The sequence below is a fragment of the Cibotium barometz genome, chromosome 36 (genome assembly GCF_041138505.1).
Source record: "Cibotium barometz isolate CiBa-2024 chromosome 36, ASM4113850v1, whole genome shotgun sequence".
In the NCBI taxonomy this organism is placed as follows: Eukaryota; Viridiplantae; Streptophyta; class Polypodiopsida; order Cyatheales; family Cibotiaceae; genus Cibotium; species Cibotium barometz.
Genome location: NC_141081.1, coordinates 28975710 through 28998747, shown reverse-complemented (window position 1 = coordinate 28998747; position 23038 = coordinate 28975710). Strand labels below are relative to the sequence as shown.

General features: G+C 38.9%; 2 protein-coding genes across 2 annotated transcripts in view; both read left to right on the top strand.

The window, feature by feature from the left end:
• The window catches only part of LOC147617746 (uncharacterized), a 277309-nt gene that overhangs the window by 206528 nt on the left and 47743 nt on the right, over positions 1–23038 (top strand). The window lies entirely within an intron of this gene.
• On the top strand, positions 759–1643 carry LOC147617749 (18.1 kDa class I heat shock protein-like). Its single transcript, XM_086775566.1, has 2 exons — positions 759–1033; positions 1151–1643. Exons 1-2 carry the CDS (start codon positions 820–822, stop codon positions 1423–1425), a joined length of 489 nt encoding a protein of 162 aa, XP_086631692.1. The 5' UTR covers positions 759–819; the 3' UTR covers positions 1426–1643.

Below are 23038 nucleotides of genomic sequence, written 5' to 3'. Positions count from 1 at the left end.
GTCCACAAGAACATTTGATGGCCCTCAAAAGGGCCCTCTAAGATAATTCGTAGAATTATTTTCTCATGTCACCGTGGAAATGTTTAGTAGGGTCATATCCTGTGATTTTGTCAAAAAGTCTCATTTCATGTACATCCTCCCTCTTTTTTACATTTATGATGCATGCTAACCAAAGCCCTCGAGGATTGTGGTTGGCATACGTGGGGCCAAACTTATATCAAACCTCAAGTACATCTCAAAGGGTTGTTTATTCCATGTACCTCGCCAAGCCCAAGATGACACACCACTGTACGTTTTTTAATAATATTTATGGATGTAATATTATATACTCATTTGAGACACGTTTTTTAATAATATTTATGGATGTAATATTATATACTCATTTGAGACCATAATGTTGACAAGAAAAAATGAGAATAAAAGTGACCTGCTCATCAAGTTGGGGCAAGAGAAAATTTTGAAAATTAAAAGGTTTTACTACTACAACCCTTAAAAATTTGCCTACCTTCAACTCAAATTTCAAAATGTAATTTTCAAAAATCTGAAGTTGGATTTACACTAAACCCTAGTTTTTTTTGGAGCACTTTTGCGAAAATTAGAGGTAGGACGTAGAGGCTTCTAGAACCCTCGGAAAGGAATGTTCGGGAAGCAGGTAGTAGCTCCAAGGAGGCCCTCCTCCGCTCCAAGGAGGCCCTCCTCCACAGAGCGACTCTCCTCATCTCATCGCTCGCGCGCCCCCCTCACAGCGGTTACATAGCAGTTACCAGTACAGCAGTACAGTACAACCAGTACAGCAGTACAGTACAGTAGAAGGAAGAAATGGCCCTCTCTTTGTTCGGCCGCAGCAGATCAGGCGAAGATCCCTTCGACCCCATGCTCTTCGATTCGCTCGCCTTCCCGTCTTTCTCTTCCTCTCTGCGCGCCAGCTTCCCGGAGCACCCCAGCTTCGCCCGGGACGTGGCTGCGGTGGCTAATACGCAGGTGGACTGGAAGGAGACCTCGGATTCCCACATCTTCAAGGCCAACCTGCCTGGTAAGGATATCGCCCCCCCGCCCCTTTCCCCCTTCCTCCTCCGTCGCTTTTATCGGAATTGACTGCTCGAATATTCGCATGAGCAAAGTAGTGTGCCCCCGTGTGTGTGCTCTGCAGGTCTGGCCAAGGAGGACGTGAAGGTGCAGGTGGAAGACGGGCGCGTGCTGCAGATCAGCGGCGAGCGCAAGAAGGAGGAGACGGCTTCCTCGGACAGGTGGCACCGCGTAGAGCGGGCGCAGGGCAGCTTCCTTCGACGGTTCCGCCTCCCCGACAACGCCAAGGTGGAGGAGGTGAAGGCGGCCATGGAGAACGGCGTGCTCACCGTCACCGTCCCCAAAGTGCCCCCGCCGGAGCCCAAGTCTGCCGTCAGAAGTGTCCAGAACTCGGGCTGAGAGGAATCGTTCAAAGACACACTCTCTCTCTCTCTCTCTCTCTCTCTCTGGCTGGATGTGGTCGAGTGATGGTCGTCATGTGTGTTTATATTACAGGGTCCTTCCTGGATGTGTAGTAGAGGGACCAGTTTTGGGTGTTCTTGTAGAAGTTTAAAAAAAAAAAAGAAAGAATGTATGACAACTTCTCTTTTTAAAGAATTGGAAGCTTTTGTCGATAATGTCTATCTAGCTTAGCTTGTTCAACATCACGGACATGTATGATGATTTGTTTTGCTGATGTGTAGCATATATGAATGAGGAGAAGAGAGAGAGAGAGAGAGAGAGAGAGAGAGAGAGAGAGAGAGAGATAGTGAGAGGATGGACTATATGGATGAGGTGGTACATTAAAGGCTATTATACTTGCCTCTTAGCCATGCCACAAAATTTTGAGGAGTTGTCGAGGCTTAGCCATGCCACAAAATTTTGAGGAGTTGTCGAGGCTATCTCCAAGTTGTGATAAATATGTAATGGATCTAACTTCCATGAATAATATGATGCTGATCTTGAAGTAGCGATCTTTGATGTAGAGGATGATCTTGGAAGTAGCGATCTATCAAGTAGCGATCTATCTTTGATGTAGACGACGTCAAATTGAAATAACTCTTCTTATGTCATAGCAAAACCTATAAGGTGCACTTGGATTGTTCCCAAAGTGAGCGTGGTTGATCTTCTCTCAGTGGGTGCTTTTCCTTGCCAATCCATTCAATGTACACTTCTTAATGACCTCATACTATGGTTTGGTACGAGTCTTAGTACCCCATGTTCGCTAGAGCTTGTTTTGTTTGGGCTTTTTTTTTGCATCTTCTTACCTATGTGATAGTTGATATTTATTATTTCCTGAAAACTCAAGGTCGCTTCCCTTGGGTACCCAATTGTGTAGTCATGGTATACATGGATCTCCTTGGTCTTCGTGGTAGTATACACATGATTCTCCTTGTTGTGACTCCTCCCTCTCTTTTTATTGGCACAATGTATTTCTTGGTATAGCAACCACAAAAAATCTAAGCCCAAGGATAAACCACCTACGAGTCAACATGTTTCCCTTTAGTACACATTTGTCTTAGCTTAGTTTTGTGTAGCACAATACACATTTGTCTTAGTTTAGTTTTGTGTAGCACAATATGATGGTTCTTATATTTGTCGTGTACTAATTAGTACATTTTAAGTGTACACAAACAAGGCTTGTATATGGATGAGGTGGTACTCTATAGGCTATTTTTGTACTTGCCTCTTAGCCGTGCCACGAAAATTTGAGTTATCATCATCATCTCCAAATTGTGATAGATATCCACTGGATCTAATTCCCATGCGTATAATCATGATTTGGAAGTAGATATCTTTGATGGAGAGGTGGTGTTTTAGTCATCTGTTGAAATAACTCTCATTATTTCATTGTCTATAACACAAGCTGCGTCAAAGATCCTTCCTCTCTCTTAACACAAATTGTTGATCTTCTCTTAACAGGTGCTTTTCTTTGGCAATCTAAGCTTTGTGGTGCATGTATTCCTTTGAGCTGATAGTATCATTTAGTACTAGTCTCATTAGGCATTGTTGGCTAAAGGTGGTTGTTTGGGATTCCTTGGCATTTTCTTACCTATGTGGTAGCAGAGGTCTAGTGTAGGTCAATTTGCTAACTTCTTTTTCAATGTACTTTATTCAAATTTAGTGAATGCAAAGAAACTTAACTAATTTGCATCTAGGACATTCTCTTCATTTTCTTACCTATCTGGTAGCAGAGGTCTAGTGTAGGTTAATTTGCTAACTTCTTTTTCAATGTACTTTATTAAAATTTAGTGAATGCAAAGAAACTTAACTAATTTGCACCTAGGACATTCTCATCAGTCATTTGTGATGCTCGAACAATGTATCGTTGTGATCAAGGATTATAATAATGATTCGTATACTAAATAAGGGATAGGAAGAGGTATGATGAACATCCCAAGGTTCAACCCTCCATTTTACCTAAACCCCATTCGATTGCCCTTTAAAGGAAGCAGCCTACAAAGAAAAAGTGAGTTTGATTAACGTTTCTATCTCATGCAAGCCAAAGTTGCATATCTTCTTATTTTTATACAAATACTATAAGATAAATCAAGCAAAATGCAATAAATTAGGATTTCAATTCATTAGAAAGATGGTTCTCTCGACAAAGATGGTCATGTTGAAGTGTGGATCTAGTTTCCTCCTTTCATTCAAGCTTTCCCTTTGAGCTTCTAAATGTGGGATGCCAACAGTTGGAGTGACAACACAATTCATCTTTATCAATTCCAAGCTGATTCTAAAAGCTTTAAGAGCTTGGAAATGGGAAAAAAATTTTACAACCTTGTAAAAACACTCCTTTCACAAACAAGTGAATTGTTATGGCATAAAAGTTGACAAAGATAGAGGCCAATCTCCAGCCTTCACTTTCCGCCTTTGTTCAAGTGATAATGGAAATTGAAGGAGGGGTATAGATAATTGAAGGATGTATTTCCAAACTATGTGTTAGGATTGTTCCCAAAGTGAGCGTGGTTGATCTTCTCTCAGTGTGGGTGCTTTTCCTTGCCAATCCATTCAATGTACACTCCTTAATGACCTCATACTATGGTTTGGTACGAGTCTTAGTAGTCCGTGTTTGCTAGAGGTTGTTTTGTTTAGGCTTTTTTTTTTTGCATCTTCTTACCTATGTGATAGTAGATATTTATTATTTCCTGAAAGCTCAAGGTCACTTCCCTTGGGTACCCAATTGTGTAGTCATGGTACACATGGATCTCCTTGGTCTTCATGGTAGTATACACATGATTCTCCTTGTTGTGACTCCTCCCTCTCTTTTTATTTGCACAATGGTATAGCAACCACAAAAGATGTAAGCCCAAGGATAAACCACCTGCGAGTCAACATGTTTCCCTTTAGTACACATTTGTCTTAGTTTAGTTTTGTGTAGCACAATACACATTTGTCTTAGTTTAGTTTTGTGTAGCACAATATGATGGTTCTTATATTTGTCGCGTACTAATTAGTACATTTTAAGTGTACACAAGGCTTGTATATGGAGGAGGTGGTACTCTATAGGCTATTTTTGTACTTGCCTCTTAGTCGTGCCATGAAAATTTGAGTTATCATCATCATCTCCAAATTGTGATAGATATCCACTCGATCTAAATCCCATGCCTATAATCCTGATTTGGAAGTAGATATCTTTGATGGAGAGGTGGTGTTTTAGTCATTTGTTGAAATAACTCTCATTATTTCATTGTCTATAACACAAGGTGCGTCAAAGTTTCTTCCTCTCTATTAACACAAGTTTAAGATTTGTTGATCTTCTCTTAACAGGTGCTTTTCTTTGGCAATCTAAGCTTTGTGGTGCATGTATTCCTTTGAGCTGATAGTATCATTTAGTACTAGTCTCATTAGGCATTGTTGGCTAAAGGTGGTTGTTTGGGATTCCTTGGCATTTTCTTACCTATGCGGTAGCTATTAATTATTTCTTGAGAGGTCTAGTGTAGGTCAATTTGCTAACTTCTTTTTCAATGTACTTTATTAAAATTTAGTGAATGCAAAGAAACTTAACTAATTTGCGCCTAGGACATTCTCATCAGTCATTTGTGATGCTCGAACATTGTATCGTTGTGATCAAGGATTATAATAATGATTCGTATACTTAATAAGGGATATGAAGAGGTATGATGAACATTCCAAGGTTCAACACTCCATTTTACCTAAACCCCATTCGACTTCCCTTTAAAGGAAGCTTGTGTATAAACCAATTGTATGCACCAAAAGAAACCCCTTCACTTGTTGTGCAAAAGCTATAGGTGACCATCTTGTCATAAGACTTCTCAAAGGCGAGGGCTACTCTACCCATTAAGGCGAGGGCTACTCTACCCATTAAGGAATAAAAGAAGATAAGGGCTACTCTATCAATACAATAATAAAAGAAGAATTTTAGCATGTTGTTGTGGTGGGTATCCAGCATGGGGAGGAAAATCTAGTTGTTTATTGTATAAAAGTGAAGCAAAAGCAAAAAAAAGCCATTCCCTATAGCATTTCATCAGCCTACAAAGAAAAAGTGAGTTTGATTAATGTTTCTATCTCATGCAAGTCAAAGTTGCATATCTTCTTATTTTTATACAAATACTATAAGATAAATCAAGCAAAATGGGATAAATTAGGATTTGAGTTCATTAGAAAGATGGTTCTCTCGACAAAGATGGTCATGTTGAAGTGTGGATCTAGTTTCCTCCTTTCATTCAAGCTTTCCCTTTGAGCTTCTAAATGTGGGATGCCAACAGTTGGAGTGACAACATAATTCATCTTAATCAATTCCAAGCTGATTCTAAAAACTTTAAGAGCTTCTTGGAAATGGGGAAAAAAATTTAGAACCTTGTAAAAACACTCCTTTCACAAACAAGCGAATTGTTATGTGTTTTCTAGTATTGGCATAAAGTTGACAAAAGATAGAGGCCAATCTCCAGCCTTCACTTTCCGCCTTTGTGCAAGTGATAATGGAAATTGAAGGAGGGGTATAGATAATTAAAGGATGTATTTCCAAACTATGTGTTAGGATAGCTCGCAAGCTATGATATTATTTGGATTACTCCACACCATTGTGATCCCATTATAGGAAAATGAATTTTTTTTTAAAGGTTTGTTATGGTGGAGAATTGATCATGAATGAATGTTGGCTAGCTTCTTGGATGCTTCCTGTAAGATTCCTCCCTCGAGATTTGGAGATATAAAGGTGTAAGAACCTTCCCTTTAGTTTTTGTAATCATCCCCCAATTCAGAGTACAAGAAAACATTGTTTTCCCTTGGCCTAGAGAGAGAAAATGTTATAGAGAGAGATAATACAAATTTGAGATATTTTTGGATACAAAGTTTCTCCTAAAATCTAAGATGAATTCCCCTAAAACAGAAGCTCAAAAAATAATTTTCTAATGTGTATTAGAAATTAACTAAATATATGTATTGGAGATCTTAGCCTAAGGGTCCACATTTTCAGAAACTTTCGATTAAGGTCCAAATAAGGTTCTAAAGGGCCAATAGTGTTGGGATAACAAAAATACAAAGAATAAAATAAAATACCCCAAAAATGAGTAAATGCTCACATAAGATGAAGAGTTTACCAAGTACTAGATTTAAAGACGGTAAAAGACTTGTCATCTCTCTCTGTCACACACACTCACACGCTAAATGGCATACCTTGTGCAAAATTAAGGTTTATTAGTAAAAAAATCAATTTTTGACACCTCACTAAAAGGAAGGAAAGGGCTCATGAATTTTTCATCATTGCCTTGCATTTTTAATTCAAAAAAAGAGATATTTATATCTCTCCTCCCTCCTTAAACTGGATCAAAAAGTGAGCCAAACTGGTCCAGAAATTATCCAAAGTAGATCAAACTAAAGCTCGAAGCCCCTAGATCCCAGTTGGACTTGGTTAGTGGCCTCCCTTACCTATAAATAGACCCTCATTCCTTTGTATTTTCATCTTTACATGCCAGTATTATCTTCATTTTAGTGTAATTCTATTATCCCTCTATTTTACCTCTACTTTTGGAAGCTTTGGAGTTTCACAATTCTCCATCCTCTCTTGGAGATTATCCTCCCCAACTTGGTGGCCAAAGCTTTCTTTGTGGGCTTCACTTCTTTCTTTAAAGAATCAAGCCAAAATCAAAGGTAAGCCTTAATCCAGTGGTTTTTCTATCTTCTCAATGGTTATCTCCTTCCCAACCCCTCTAATGCTTGGGAGGCTTTCAATTAAATGGTTTTTTCTTGAAATCAAGCTTTCTAATGATTCATAATGTTTAAATGGTTTAATTCTAATCTTTATGCTTAATTAGTATTTTTATATTTAAATCTCTCTTTTTGGAAAGATTAATCATCTTTATGGTTAGATCCTTGTTAGAAGGATGGTTCTTAATGATAAACCCATTATCTTAAACAAAACTCTAGGCTTGACAAGCTAGAGAAAAAGATTAGATACTTTTATGATTTTAATGTAGTTAAAAATTATGATTAATTTATTTAAGCTTGTTTATGATTTATAAAATCATATTAATTTATTTTAAGTTGAAGATGGTTATGCTAATTTTTTTGGAAATGAGGAATGGATATTTAAGAATAATCAAGAGATGCAATTATAATTATGCTTGTTATTATGATTATAAGTATATTATTTTAGTTTCAAAGAGGAGTTCTTATCGTATTTCAATTATGAATATTCTTTTAAAGTTAGAAAATTAAACATTCTCAGAAGTTGCAGCGAAGCTATGGTAAAATTTTTCAGAAAAAAGATAAATCTTATTTTTATGCATAAATTTAATAAAGCAAAAAGAGGAATTCCCATCATATTCTAGGCATAGACATTTTTATGCTAAAAAAATGATTTTTGTTATATTTACGAGTAGCGGTCGTGTAGCTAGGCATGATCGCCTACTAGATGAAACCACTTGAGCCTTGATAGAAAGTTTTTGGGAAGAGAATTGTCGTGCCTCGCGAGTTTTCAAGAAAGCTTTGCGTAAGAGAGTGACAAGAGGAGTGTTCATTGAGCACGGTGCTTGCTTTATTGAAATGACCCAAACAGAGTTGTATTCTCAGTATGTGGCATCGTATCTAGAGCTTAAAATTGGGCAAAGGTCATTTGAGGGGTGTAAGCCTTGGTTTGTGAGGTACTCACGTCAGCGTGACACATGTTGTTGTCGCTACCATGTTGAGTTCAAACTTTTTTATGATGTGTTCCGTTCTCTTAGTGGACATAGAGAGTTGCCTCGTTGTCCTCGTGATTTCATCCACTCTCTTTTGTGTGCACGCACGGAGGATGCCTAGTTCCATAGGATCCCTTGTGTGGAGAGCAATTGCACATCATGTGGTTCACTTGCACATCTACAGAGGAATAGACTACTATCTGATGAGTTGCACTAAGCCAAGTGCATCCTTGACCAGGATACAGTGGATGATCATGGGTTTTCTTTTGATGCCCATAGCATGATTGTGGTAGGCCGGTTCTACCAGCAAATTCGACTTCATCGGGGGAGTCTAGTGGAAGTGGGAGCTAGAGGCATTTCAGTTCTCTCATCTAGTGGTTTCCTACGAGGCTCACTCTTGATCAAGTACAGAGCCAAAAACACAGTTCTCCTCCTCGTTTTCGGCTTCGAGTGGATGACCATGAGAGCATTCTAGACCAATTGAGAGCTAGAAAGGGTGCTGCTGACTAGATCTCTATCTTGATAGTAGTGACTAAACTCAGACTAGCTGGGTTAGCTCACTTACATTGTATTTATATTTTTTGGCAGTGACTAATCTCATAATAGCTGGGGTAGCTCATTTTCAAAATACCTTGATCTTTTGAGTTAGTGGCTAGACCCAGAGTGGCTATGCTAGCTCACATTTTGGTGTACTGGGTTGATATTTATATCATTATGAGTTTTCTCATTATTGAGGATCATTTCATTTTAGTTGATGTTCATGGTTTTTTAATTCGGCGCTAATTACTAACCCGAACATGCTCTGATCATGACCAAACTTTTCAAGCATGTTGGACGGGACCACCCCCACATGCTTGCAAAGTTTGGTCCCCATCGGAGCATGTTTGGGTATGATGGTATGGGGAAGGCCTAGATTTTCCATGGCCTATTAAGCACCAAGAGACTTGAAAAATCTGAATTGGGTGTTAATTACCAATCCAAACATGCTGCGATTGTGACCAAACTTTGCAAGCATGTGAGGGTGCCCCCCCCCACATGGTGGAAAAGTTTGGTCCCCATCGGAGCATGTTTGGGTATGATGGTATAAGGAAGGCCCGGATTTTCCATGGCCTTTTAAGCACACCAAGACTTGAAAAATCCACAGTGGGCGCTAATTTCTAATCCAAACATGCTCCGATTGTGACGAAAGTTTGCAAGCATGTGGGGGTGGACCCCCCACATGCTTGCAAAGTTTGGTCCCATCGACGCATGTTTAGGCATAATGGTATGGGGAAGGCTAGGATTTTCCATGACCTCTTAAGCACCAAGAGACTTGAAAAATCCGCACTGGGCGCTAATTTGTGGGGGTGGGTCCCTCCCTACATGCTTGCAAAGTTTGGTCCCCACCATCGGAGGATGTTTAGGTACGATGGTATGGGGAAGGCCCGGATTTTCTATGGCCTCTTAAGCACAAGAGACTTGAAAAATCCACACTGGGCGCTAATTACCAATCCAAACATGCTCCGATTGTGACCAAACTTTGCAAGCATGTGGGGGTGGGTCACCCCTACATGCTTACAAAGTTTGGTCCCCATCGAAGCATGTTTGGGTATAATGGTATGGGAAAGGTCCAGATTTTCCATGGCCTCTTAAGCACCAAGAGACTTGAAAAATCTGCACAAGCACTAATAAAAAAATAAAAAAACCAAGAACATCAACTAAAATGTAATGATACTCAATAATGAAAAAACTCATAATGATATAAGCATCAAATAAGTACATCAGAATGTGAGCTAACCCAGCCACTAAGTCAAAAGTGCAGTAGCTGCCTCTGTCGTCTGTAATGCAACTCTAAGGTGGTCAATCTCCGCTCTCGCCTCTACTAACTTATGAGTGAGTCTCTCAGTGTGGTAGGTGTGGGACCCTACATGACACAATCAACCATGCCGCTCATGTAAAAATATAGAAAAGTACATATAAACATGTAAATAAACGACTAAAAAAAATTAAGAAGTAATAAGTATGTAAATACCTCGACATCTGTCATTGGTATCGATCGTGAGAACAAGCGCACCACCTGCTGGATGCTCTCCGTGTGATACTCCGCGTACGTTCATGCCAACCTGTGTGCCAAGAGCCTCAACTATCGACATAGGCACAAACGTCGGATCTGTAGGAGCTACACTAAGGGTTGGTGGAGGCTGCCTACCCTGGTCCTAGAGACGGCCTCGGCTAGCACCACCACCAGGCCAATGGCTAGTATAATCCACCTCCTCCCCTAAGACAAACTGTGCATATCATTGGTTTGCGAAGTATATGGGAATCTGGCAGTTGTTCGGCATCCTCCCATATGCGGCAACATATCGACTATAGATATGTGCCACCATACGAGGATGCGAACACTGCGAAATAGTAAGGGGCTTGCCCACCACCCCAGGCCTCATCCCACGACCATCGAGGAAAAGATCTAAGTAGGCTCCATCCCTAATCGGACCAAGATCACAGACCTGATGATATGTCAGGCCATGTGACACAGGAGCAGTGCGATGGTGGGCTATCCACTCATCTACGTGAAGGCTACAAAGGGATGAAAGCATCGCCTCCAAGTCTGCCATGATATGTAATGTTGTCTCTAACACTCCTACGGATAGCCGCTAACTCGCGGTCTATCTCCATGATGAGATCCACAATACACTTGTGGCCCTCCTCACGTGACTCCATGCTAAAACCTAAGCCTAACACAAAGGTCCAATGCTTAGGGTTAAGTAGCACTAATGAAGCTATAAAACAATGCTAATGGGCCCACTAATGAAGCTATAAAACAATGCTAATGGGCCCTCCTCACGTGACTCCGTGCTAAAACCTAAGCCTAACACAAAGGTCCAATGCTTAGTGCTAAGTAGCACTAATGAAGCTATAAAACAATGCTAATGGGCCCACTAATGCTAATCCAAATCAAGAGAGTAAGGAGAGTGAAAACGACTTTTGACAATAAGGCAAAAAAAAAAGTTTTTCGGTTTTATAACCTCAAATGAGGTTCGGTGGCATCATGCACTTTAGGGTTTGCAAGATGTATGCTCTAAATTTAAGGGTTAGTGAGACAAACAGTGAAAATACGCACTGAATTTAAGGGTTAGTGAAGGATCGATGGGAGCTGAGATTTGAATTTAGTATCTCGTTCGAGGTACATGGACGGCTTAGATTTTAAGTCATTACCACGATTGTTTGACGGTCAAGATCCATTTAAATACCTCGATCGAGATATTTAAATGGTTTGGATCACATCTTCAAATGTGCGTGAATGGACGAATCAGATTCTGTAGATAAACCTCATTCGAGGTTTTTAAACGGTCTCGATTTCATCTCTATACCTCGAACGAGATATGTGGACGGATGAGATTACATCTCTATACCTCGAATGATGTATTTCAATGGTCGAGATTTTATTTAAATATCTCGTTTGAGATATGTGGACGGTGGAGATGGGCTGGTAAAATATGCTGAATGTACATTTGAGCGGTGTGCCTAGGGGGATACACCGTGGCATTGATGTGGATCCGAGTGGCATGAATATCTCGATCGAGATAGTGTGGTGGCAGTGACCTGTATTGGTGACATGGATGATGACTGGAAACCCGGACCTGCTAGCGTGAATTAGTTGGTATCTTGTTTGAGATATGTCGCTTTAGGTTTGGGAGGCACGTGTCGTGTTTTAATTGATGTGGTGATATCATGATAGAGGTACTCCACTCGAGATGCGTTGATGTCCCAATTTTAGAGAGAGTGGACGAAAGTGAGTACCCTCATCTTGCATCCACTCGATGTATTTCCAAACTATGTGTTAGGATAGCCCGCAAGCTATGATATTAATTGGATTACTAGTCCACACCATTGTGATCCCATTATAGGAAAATGAATTTTTTATTTTAGGTTTGTTATGGTGGAGAATTGATCATGAATGAATGTTGGCTAGCTTCTTGGATGCTTCCTCTAAGGTTCCTCCCTCCAGCTTTGGAGATATAAAGGTGTAAGAACCTCCCCTTCAGTTTCTATAATCATCCCCTAATTCAGAATACAAGAAAACATTGTTTTTCCTCGTTTTGGTCTAGAGAATGAAAATGTTATAGAGAGAGATGATACAAATTTGAGATATTTTTGGATACAAAGTTTCTCCTAAAATCTAAGATGAATTCCCCTCAAACAGAAGTTCAAAGAGAATTTTCCAATGTGCATTAGAAATTAACTGAATATATGTATTGGAGACCTTAGCCTAAGGGTCCACATTTTTAGCTTTTTTTTATTAAGATCCAAATAAGGTTCTAAAAGGCCAAGTGTTGGGATGACAAAAATACAAAAAATAAAATAAAATAAAATAAAATAAAATACCCCAAAAATGAGTAAATGCTCACATAAGATGAAGAGCTGACCAAGTACTGGGTTTATTAGTAAAAAAATCAATTTTTGACACCTCAGTAAGGAAGGAAAGGGCTCATGAAGGAGGTGCCTTTTTTTCATCATTGCCTTGCATTTTTAATTCAAAAAATGAGATATTTATATCTCTCCTCTCTCCTCCTGCAAACTGGATCAAAAAGTGAGCCAAACCGGTCCAGAAATTATCCAAAATGGATCAAATTGAAGCTGCAAGCCTCTAGATCCCAATTGGACTTGGTTAATGGCCTCCCTCACCTATAAATAGACCCTCATTCCTTTGTATTTTCATCTTTGAGTAATTACATGCCAGTATTATCTTCATTTTAGTGTAATTCTATTATCCCTCTATTTTGCGTATACTTTTGGAAGATTTGGAGCTTCACAATTCTCCATCCTCTCTTAGAGATTACCCTCCCCAACAACCCAAAGCTTTCTTTGTGGGCTTCACTTCTTTCTTTAAAGAATCAAGTCAAAATCAAAGGTAGGCCTTAATCCAATGGTTTCTCTATCTTCTCAATGGTTATCTCCTTCCCAATCCCTCTAATGCTTGGGAAGCTTTCAATTAAATGGTTTTTTCTTAAAATCAAGCTTTCTAATGATTCATAATGTTTAAATGGTTTAATTCTAATCTTTATGCTTAATTAGTATTTTTATATTTAAATCTCTCTTTTTGTAAAGATTAATCATCTTTATGGTTAGATCCTTGTTAGAAGGATGGTTCTTAATGATAAACCCATTATCTTAAACAAAACTCTAGGCTTGACAAGCCAGAGAAAAAGATTAGATATTTTTATGATTTTAATCTAGTTAATAATGATGATTAATTTCTTTAAGCTTGTTTATGATTAAGAAAAATCATTTTAATTTATTTTAAGTTGAAAGAGGGTTATGCTAACATTTTTGGAAATGAGGAATGGATATTTAAGAATAATCAAGAGATTTAATTGTAATTATGCTTGTAGTTATGATTATAATTATGTTATGTATACATAAATAAATTTTAGTTTAAAAGAGAAGTTCTTACCATATTTCAATTATGAATATTCTTTTAAAGTTATAAAATTAAACTTTCTCAGAAGTTGCAGCAAAGCTATGGTGGCAAAATTTTCCAAAAAAAAAGATAAATCTTATTTTTATGCATAAATTTAATAAAGCAAAAAGAGGAATTCCCATCATATTCTAGGCATAGACATTTTTATGCTAAAAGAATAATTTTTGTTATATTTATGGAAAATCATTTTATAGTATTTATGCATAATTGTTTAAATAGAGAAAGGAGGAATTTTTGTTATATTTATGTATATATATGTACATGCATAAATAAATTTTATGCTAAAAGTGGAGTTTTGAGCATTATTCAATAATCAAAAAAATAAAGAAGATTATGCACAAGTTTTATAGAATCATTCAATTTATCAGAATTATGAAAATGATTCATTTAGATAAATGGATTAGTGTTTATACTAAAAGAGTAAATATGGGTATAATTGATTTTGTAAATTTCATGAATCTTTTATTCAAAAATAAGAATATTAAACATATTTTATTTTGAAAAATTTGAGAAGGAATGTGAAAATATTCATATGAATGCATCCAGAAAACATGGATAATTCTTAATCAGAAATAGAAATGATGTGAATGGATGTGAATAGATATAGGAATGATGTGAATGGATGTAGGATGATGTGGATGGATGTGAATGGATTTAGGAATGATGTGAATGGATTTAGGAATGATGTGAATGAATGTAGGATGATGTGAATGGATGTAGGAATGATGTGAATGGATGTAGGACAATGTAAATGGAATTGGAATGATGCGATGTGAATTGAAGTAGAAGAATGTGGAATGATGAGAAATGACATGGAATGATGTGGAAAGATGAAAGTTTGTTGGAACTTTATTTGTATATGAGACCTGTTTTTAAAGATTATTTTATGTCAAAAATGTTGGGGAAGCATTTTGACTATCTTGTCAAATAAGGTCATGAGGATCTAAGTGAAAAGCTCATGGAGAGTCAATGAAGGACGTCTCGCGTGGCAAGATCGGTTGAGGTCTTGACCAGCCTCGGTTCGATTAAAATAGTGAGCTTCCGATACGGTGGATGAGGGACCAAGGAAGCGGCCTATGAGTGAAGCGCTAGGTGACCTGCGCGAGAAGAAGGAACCTAGAGGGTGCTGACCATACGGTGCTTGGGCTCTAGGTCACCCATGATACCCATGCGTGCCACGAGGAAGAAAAATGAGTTAGAGCTCTTTTCTGAACACGGGCATGGATCTGGTTGATTGGCCTTGCTGGTCTTCAACGGATGAGTTCACAGCTCTTTTTACATGGATCTTGTTGGTTGATCTTGTTGATCTCCAACTAAGAGTCCATATGGTTTTTATGTAATTAAACTCCTAGGTACTATGAGCTAGGAACTATTGAAAAGGCCCCTAAGTGAGCAGGTGGTGAGCGTTCTGGTTGTTTGCTGATAATGCCATAGGTACGCTGAGAGGAAGCAATGACTGAAATTGGATTATATGGTTGGAAAGTGGAAAAGTTGGAAATTGGATCTGGAAGTTGAGCTCATTTCCATTTCATGCTAGAAAAAAACCACTCCTAAGTTGATTTAATTTTCTTTGATTGCCTGATGTGAGTTGTAGATAATGGTTTTCTTGTTGTTATGAGCTTATGTAAAGCTGAAACTTCCTGTCAAAGTCTTCAAACCACTTGGTTTGAGCTCATTTGTCAGAATGGGTGAAAGAGGGAAAAATAAGATAAGTGAGATAATCAAGACTCAAATCAATACTCTATGATTTTGCTAATTTAGCAACCTTAAGAGTGCATATATGGCAAAGGGATTATGGTTTGACCTGATACAAATTTGAAATCTAGGTTGGGAGTTGATTACGGTTGATAGAAAAGATTAGACAGCATTCTGGTAACACAAATAAGAAGATAATAAAAAGGTAAGATATTTTATCCGACACACACATTTCCATCACATGGGTAGCCTTTCAATGGGATCAAGTACATCATCATTAGCCCATGGAGGACTAGCTTAATAACTCGCCTAATATAACCCTAAATCATATAGCATTGACCCCCTTGATTTGAGTCCCATTTAATGCTAAATCATATAGCATTGACCCCCTTGATTTGCATCCCATTTAATGCTAATTGAAGACTTTATGGATTCTCCAGTCCCAATTGTAGTAGGTGCCTAACAAACATTTTGTTCTAAGGTCCATGCTCCCCCTCTCTTTAGAATGTACCCATCACTCTATTTTCAAACAAATTTGGCTACCTAGATGCTCATGGTTGGTAGGTTAGATACACAATGTTCCTCATGATATAATGAACCTTCTCCCTCGAGGTCAAGTAAAATCTCAAGATATAAGGAGTTGGAAGAGACCTACAAGCAATTGTTGGAATTAGGGTTGCAGGAAAGCACACAACACACAATGTATTAGATTGTGTCAATGTACAAAAGATAAGTTAGCCCTAGTATGATGGGTGTATATATAAGCCGGGGAAAAAAACCTCCTAAAGAGGGAAAAGTGCCCCGGCGGTCCTAAGTGTGTTCACACACATCACTGCCTATATATATATGGTAACAAATCCCCCCTGGGAGTGATGGTGTGAACGAGAGCTAGCACTCATGTATAGGGGAGTGCCATGCCCGAAGTAGATCAGTCCACAAAGGGGAGCAAGCCCAAAGCTTTGCAGAAAGCTTCGAACTTCTCACGAGGAAGTGCCTTTGTGAAAAGATTGGCGAGGTTGTCCTGTGTTGGCACATAGGCCAAGCTGATCTCTCCTGTTGAGAGTCTCTCCCTGACATAGTGATAATGCACCTCAATGTGCTTTGTGCGAGCATGAAAAAGTGGGTTTCTCGCAACTGTCAATGCGCTCTGACTGTCAGTGAAGATAGAGGTGTCCAACACCCAAGTCATCCATAAGCCGTCTGAGCCACACACACTCAACCGTAGCTGTGAAAGCTGCCCTGTACTCAGCTTCACAACTAGAAGTGGCCATAGTAGGTTGCTTCTTGCTCAACCAAGATATGCATGAGCTATCGAGCATGAAACAAAAACCACTTGTGGACACTCTTGTGTCATAGCAACCAGCCCAATCTGTCCGAAAAAGCATGTAAATCTGGCGGCAACGATCTCCCCTTGGGATAAAACAACCCAAGATGTATGGTGCCACTCAAGTCGCGAAAGATGCATTTAACTGCCTTCCAATGCTGAGACCCTGGGCTATGCATAAACCTGCTCACCTGTGAGACTGCAAACTGAATGTCCGGCCTTGTAATGCGTACATAAATGAGGCAACCAACAACTGTCTGATAGAGTGTGACATCAAAGTGATCTCCAGCATCATGAAGACTCAACTTCAAACCTGTCTCCATTGGAGTAGCAATAGGCTTGCAGTCTTCAAGGCCAAATCTCCACAACAATGTCTCAATATACTTTGTTTGACACAAAGCAATACCTCCATCACACTGCTTAAATTGTATCCCCAAATAATGATGCAAATGCCCCAAATCTGACATCTCAAAAGAGGCATTCAAATCAGCCTTAAAATCAGCAATATGACTCTCCTTTGGTCCTGTGAGCAGCATGTCATCGACATAGAGAGCAATGATTAGATGTACACCATCCACACGTTTAACATACAAAGTGCTTTCTGTTGGACTATTCTGAAACCCATGTGCAGTCAAATATGCATGTATCTTTTCATACCAAGCTCGTGGAGCTTGCTTTAAACCATATAAAGCCTTTTTCAACTTGCACACTTTGTTTTCCTGCCCTCTTTGAACAAAACCACGAGGCTGCGATACATACACCTCCTCATGCAAATTTCCATTCAAGAACGCAGTCTTTATGTCTAGCTGATGTACATTCCAACCATTATGAGCTGCCCATGCACAAATGCTACGAATGGTAGTCATACGACAAGTGGGAGCAAAGGTCTCATCAAAATCAATGCCCTTTTCTTGAGCATAACCCTTTGCAACAAGTCTAGCCTTATAGCGATCAACACTGCCATCTGGCTTTTGTTTCAACTTAAAAACCCACTTACATCCAATGGCCTTTTTACCAATAGGCAAATCACACAAAGACCATGTACCATTCTTCATTATAGCATCATATTCACTTTGCATTGCAGCCAACCAATTTTCTGATTTTTGTGCCTCATCAAATGAAAGAGGTTCTTCCTCTTCACACATACTAGACACAGCCAAAGCATAAAAATCTGATGCATAAGAGGCATGCTGAAAACCTGAATGAGTACGACTAGATATAGGTGCATCAATTTTACTATCACGCAAGATTTGCACCAACCATTTAGGCATACCTCTAGCTTGCTCATTTTTAGCCCTATCCTCAGAAATTACATCCTGTAAATCTGCATCAGAAATAGGCTGATCTATGTTGTTTGAAATCTGCATAGACTGAATATTTGCCTCATTAGGACTTACATTTGAATAAACAAGGTGCCAGATGCAATAATCGTATCACCAGAAGTCAAATCATGAACAGTACATCTGTCATCCACAAATTTGACTACAAATCCAAGTCTAGCAAGCGCAGAGAATAGACAATAGATTCTTCTTTATCCCTGGCACATACAAAGCATCTGAAAGTGTGAAAGCGCTGCCATTTACAACAGTAAGCATAATTTTACCAACGCCCTTCACTGGGTAAGAAGCATTATTGGCACATGTGATAGTATTCCCATTAGAGACAGCCTGATGCGAGGTAATGTGCTTTGTAGCACCACTGTCAAAATACCATACATTAGAGTCGACAGAAACTGCCAAACATGCATCATGTACAGATGGGTCATACTGGCAATACACGCTAAACGCCCATTCTGTATCTTGCACAACATTTGTAGAATCTGCAATTGTAGAAGCATCCGCTATTGTGGCTGCATTTGACTCTTTCTTCTTTGCCTCTTTAGCCTTTAGCTTAGGGCAATTCTTAATGACATGATCATTTGCCTTACAATAGTTGCACCTGATCTTTTTCTTGCCTTTATCAAGAGCCTTCTCAGACTTATTGTTGCTACCTGTGGAAAGAGAAGAAGTTGCAGACCTACTAATAGGAGAAGAAACAGTGGAAGGGGCTGCCTTACCACTTCTTCTCTGCTACTGGGCAGCAATAAATGCTTGATCAACTGCACGCTGCCTGGCCCTGTTTTGCCTGGACTGCGCTTCTTGCAAGAGCTTGTTGACTAAAGTATCATACTTGACAGCATCAGGTCTGTACTCAGTAAGAAGTCTCCACGTGGAAGCAAAAGTCTGATATGTCTCAGGTAAAGCATCAAGAACAGTCTGCACAAGAGAATGATCAGGAATAATCTCACCTACAGAAATCAACTGTTCTTCCTGCATAATCTTCAATTCTAGCTCTTTACGCAGGTAAGAAATTTTTGCCTCGTTACAAACCAGCTAGAATATCCCAAGCCTGTTTTGCTGTTTTAGCTGAACGAATATGTGGGGTGATATTACGTTTGACAGAAAGTGCAATCAAGGCATGAGCCTGTGCATCTTTACTATCCCAACGAGCTTGTTCAGCAGTGGGTAAAACAGCAGCAACAGTAGAGCTGCTAGAACCTGCAACATCCTCAATAGATCCTACATCCAAAGAACCTGGATGTACATCCATACCCTGCACAATGTTCCACACTCCTTTTGCAACCAAAACATGCAACATCATGTATGCCCAAAGTGGGTAGTTGCTGTCTCCATCCAGTTTGTCTTCAGCAGACAACATGTGAAATACATCATTGTTGTCATCAGCCATGGCCACTGACTGAAACTGATGCAAAAGCTACTTGTAATGAAGCAAAGACTGAACAGAAAACAACTCGTGCTATGTAGCACGATCCACAAAAGAATACGTATGCCTGTTTTGCAGAAAACTGCACTGTCGAAATCTCTGCAGAAAATGACGAAAACACCTATGCAGAACTTGAAATGCAAAAACGGAGCCCGAAACGACCTCAGATGCGATTTCTGAGAACGGGCTTATTTACAGAGTATAGGGACTTGCAAGCGCTCGTGAAAGCTCACCTCAATCGGAGAATGTGAGTCGGAGGGTACTGGCGGCGTAGCCCTGGGAGCCGATGCCTGCTCTGATACCAATTGTTGGAATTAGGGTTGCAGGAAAGCACACAAAGCTTGGAGAAGAAGAAGCAAGAATGCACACAACACACAATGTATTAGATTGTGTCAATGTACAAAAGATAAGTTAGCCCTAGTATGATGGGCGTATATATAAGCCGGGGGAAAAAACCTCCTAAAGAGGGAAAAAGTGCCCCGACGGTCCTAAGTGTGTTCACACACATCACTGCCTATATATATATGGCAAAACAGCAATCATCATGGTATATTGGTGGAAATAAAAGGCGTTTCTCTTGGGATTGACACCAATCCCAAGAGCTAGTTCCATAATGATATCAAGAAAAGGTCCAAGATCAAGTGAGATTATTTCTAAGCAACTTGCTTATATAATATATCTAATTTCATGATGCGATTGAGAGATGTTATATCAAGAATGACTTTATATTTTGAATATCTAAATGAAAAATGACATTTTATTAGGTGCTTTTATTTTAAGGCTTCTCAATTTGTGATTGTGCCATAGGATACTCATTACTATTTGGATAGGTCCCAAAACAAGTAAATGACTCTACACACAACTCTACAAATAGCCTAGAGGGGTGATTTATTTACATGTACACATTTGTAACATCAAATAAATCCATCAACGTCAAAATTTATTTCTTAGCTTTCCTTAGTTTGTGTCATGGGGATTTTTTCAAAGGGCAACATTGACCATATTGGTAAGAGCTAGGTTGTCCTCCATTGCCATGCTAGATAGGCTCTAAGCTCAATGCTCTATTAATAAGAGGCAATAACTTACTCTCCAAGGATAGAATTTGACCTAAATGTAATGCTAGAAATCTTATAGGAAGAGAGCTAGCACTCTCTCGCAGGTCCATAAAATTTAAGCCCATGTGTGCCATATCATCACTCCCTAGCCAACATGAGTTATTGTGAAATGAAGTTTTAGGCCTATAGAACAAGAATGCCATTTTCCATCATGTACACCATAATTAATGAGGTTACCATAGCCATTACTTCTCATAAATTCACTGTATTACTAAAAACTAACTTCAACTGCTAAGGTGCTTAAGTGTGCTACAACAAATGCATCTGCATAAGTATCTATCTAACTTCAACTGTTAAGGTTCTTGAGTGTGCTACAACAAATTTGTCTGTATAAGGATCTATCTACCTAGTTTAATAGAATAAGTAATAAAGGGCACAACATGGCCGGCATATGGAATTTTAGGGTTCAACCAATGCCACTCTCTTGAATCTCACAAAAAGAGGGCTAAATTTATGCCCTCTTGAAGTAAGAGGCAATAGAACGCAACACCTTAAATGAGGAGAGGGGGGTATCAACATGCCACTTCCACTCATGGAAGTCCATGCTTGCTACATGGATGTGGAAACATAATCTCCAAGGTCTTGCTAGGAGGGAAAGCATCTCATCTAAGACATCTAAGAGATGATCTCTAAAATAATGATTGTAATTCCTCATGATAGGCCAATAATTGTCAAAGATACCCCCGAGCAAAACTTTTTGAGCTAGGAAAATATTGAGCGACACAAAGACTACTTATTGAATCTTACTATTTGTCTTAGATCTTGTATTTTCATCGTGGTGATGTAGCATTATGTCCATGTGCATATAAACATGATGTACAACGACCTCGATTGCACCATGTGGCTGCCTAGAGAACTCCACGATCCTACCTTTCCAATGCTTGTTAGGATCACCATCTTTTCATTTTACTTTGAATGCTCCTTGAGTCTTGGGTCTCATCGTGATCTAATCTGACTTTCCAAAGCTTGTTAGGATCACCATTGTCTTTTCATTTTACTTTGAATGCTCCTTGAGTCTTGGGTCTCATCGTGATCTAATCTGACTTCCTAAACTGCTGAGGGATGTAGCTGCCCCATCAACATCCTTCCTGTTGAAAAGCTCCACACTTTCAACGTTACAAATGTGTTTTCTCCTAGAGCTCATCTACAAAGGGAAAAAAGAACATTATTATCATTTCGTTTGGCTCAACAATCTAAATAATGAAAACAAAACTTTAAAGAAATGTTGTGAATCTTGCACTTGTAGTCAAGTTGTAAAATAATCCTGTAAGTTTTCACAAATGACATCATGGTTAGGAAGATTAACGAACATAACAAACAAAATAAAATTACGAAGAAATCATGATTAGAAAACATAGCTTAACAAAGTTTATGAGACTATTAAGATGGGAAAAAAAGAGGCTGAGAGAAAAGGAGGAAAGATGAAGCAGATATGACAGAAATAAGTGAGGTTGTAAGAGAGTTGGGCAACGAAGAGAACTAAGTTCAAACTATGGAGAAAGTCTTCAATTAGACTAGCTTTCAATCACTATGGCTTGTTTTCTTGATATTCCTTTTGACATACGTTTTGGTAGGTGGTATTCAGGCCTGATATTCTTCTATTTTTGAGTTTTATGCCAATATATTTTATTCCTCTTTTTTGAGCTCGAAATTGTGGGGACCACTGTGACAAAAAAGATCCATGTTACATGGATCTAGAATCCAAGCACTCTCATTGGCTAGCCTTATATTGTTTTAATGGGCTCTAAAAGGCCCATTTGGAGCCCGAATTTCCCCTAATGTGTAGTTTAGCTCAAGGGGGAGTTTTGAGATGTCAAGATCAACACGAGCTACTGACACTCATGATGTCCCTAGGTGATTACTCCACCTATACACGACTAGAGCATTTATTAGCTGATGAGTGAAAGCATGAAAGGGTGTCAAAAAAAAGGTACTTTGGGAATTTTCTTTTCAATCTACATTTTGGTGTATCTTGATCATACAAATTCAAAAGTTGTCGAAGAAGGTAGATTTTGAACCTACTCTTTAAGAGCTTTCCAAATGATATGTCACATGCGGGGGTTTTGACAAAATCTTAAAAGGCTTCACGGTGCTACCCATTTTTTGATCTTGCAAAATGGGGATTGGGTTTTTTCAAAACTCCCTAATATGGTCTTTACTCCTTTTCATTAAAAAAAAATTGGTACTATTTTGGTACTTGTGAGTACTTTGCTTTTTTTCTACATGTCAAACTAGATTACTTTTTAGGTTTGGCTACGTTGAATGTAATGTTTTATGTAATGTAATGTTTTATGAAAGAAAATTCTTAAAGAAATATTCTCACATAGGATATTAGTACTCTTGAACTTTTGTACTATTTTGGTCAATATTATGTACACCCTATCATGCTTTCACCGTGACACGATGGATCTTCAACATCTTGAGGGGAGTGTTGAGATGTTAAGCTCAACACGGGCTATCACTCATGTTGTACCTAGTAGACCATTTCACCTTTATACTACTAGCATTGATTCTATAGTTGGACTACACCTAC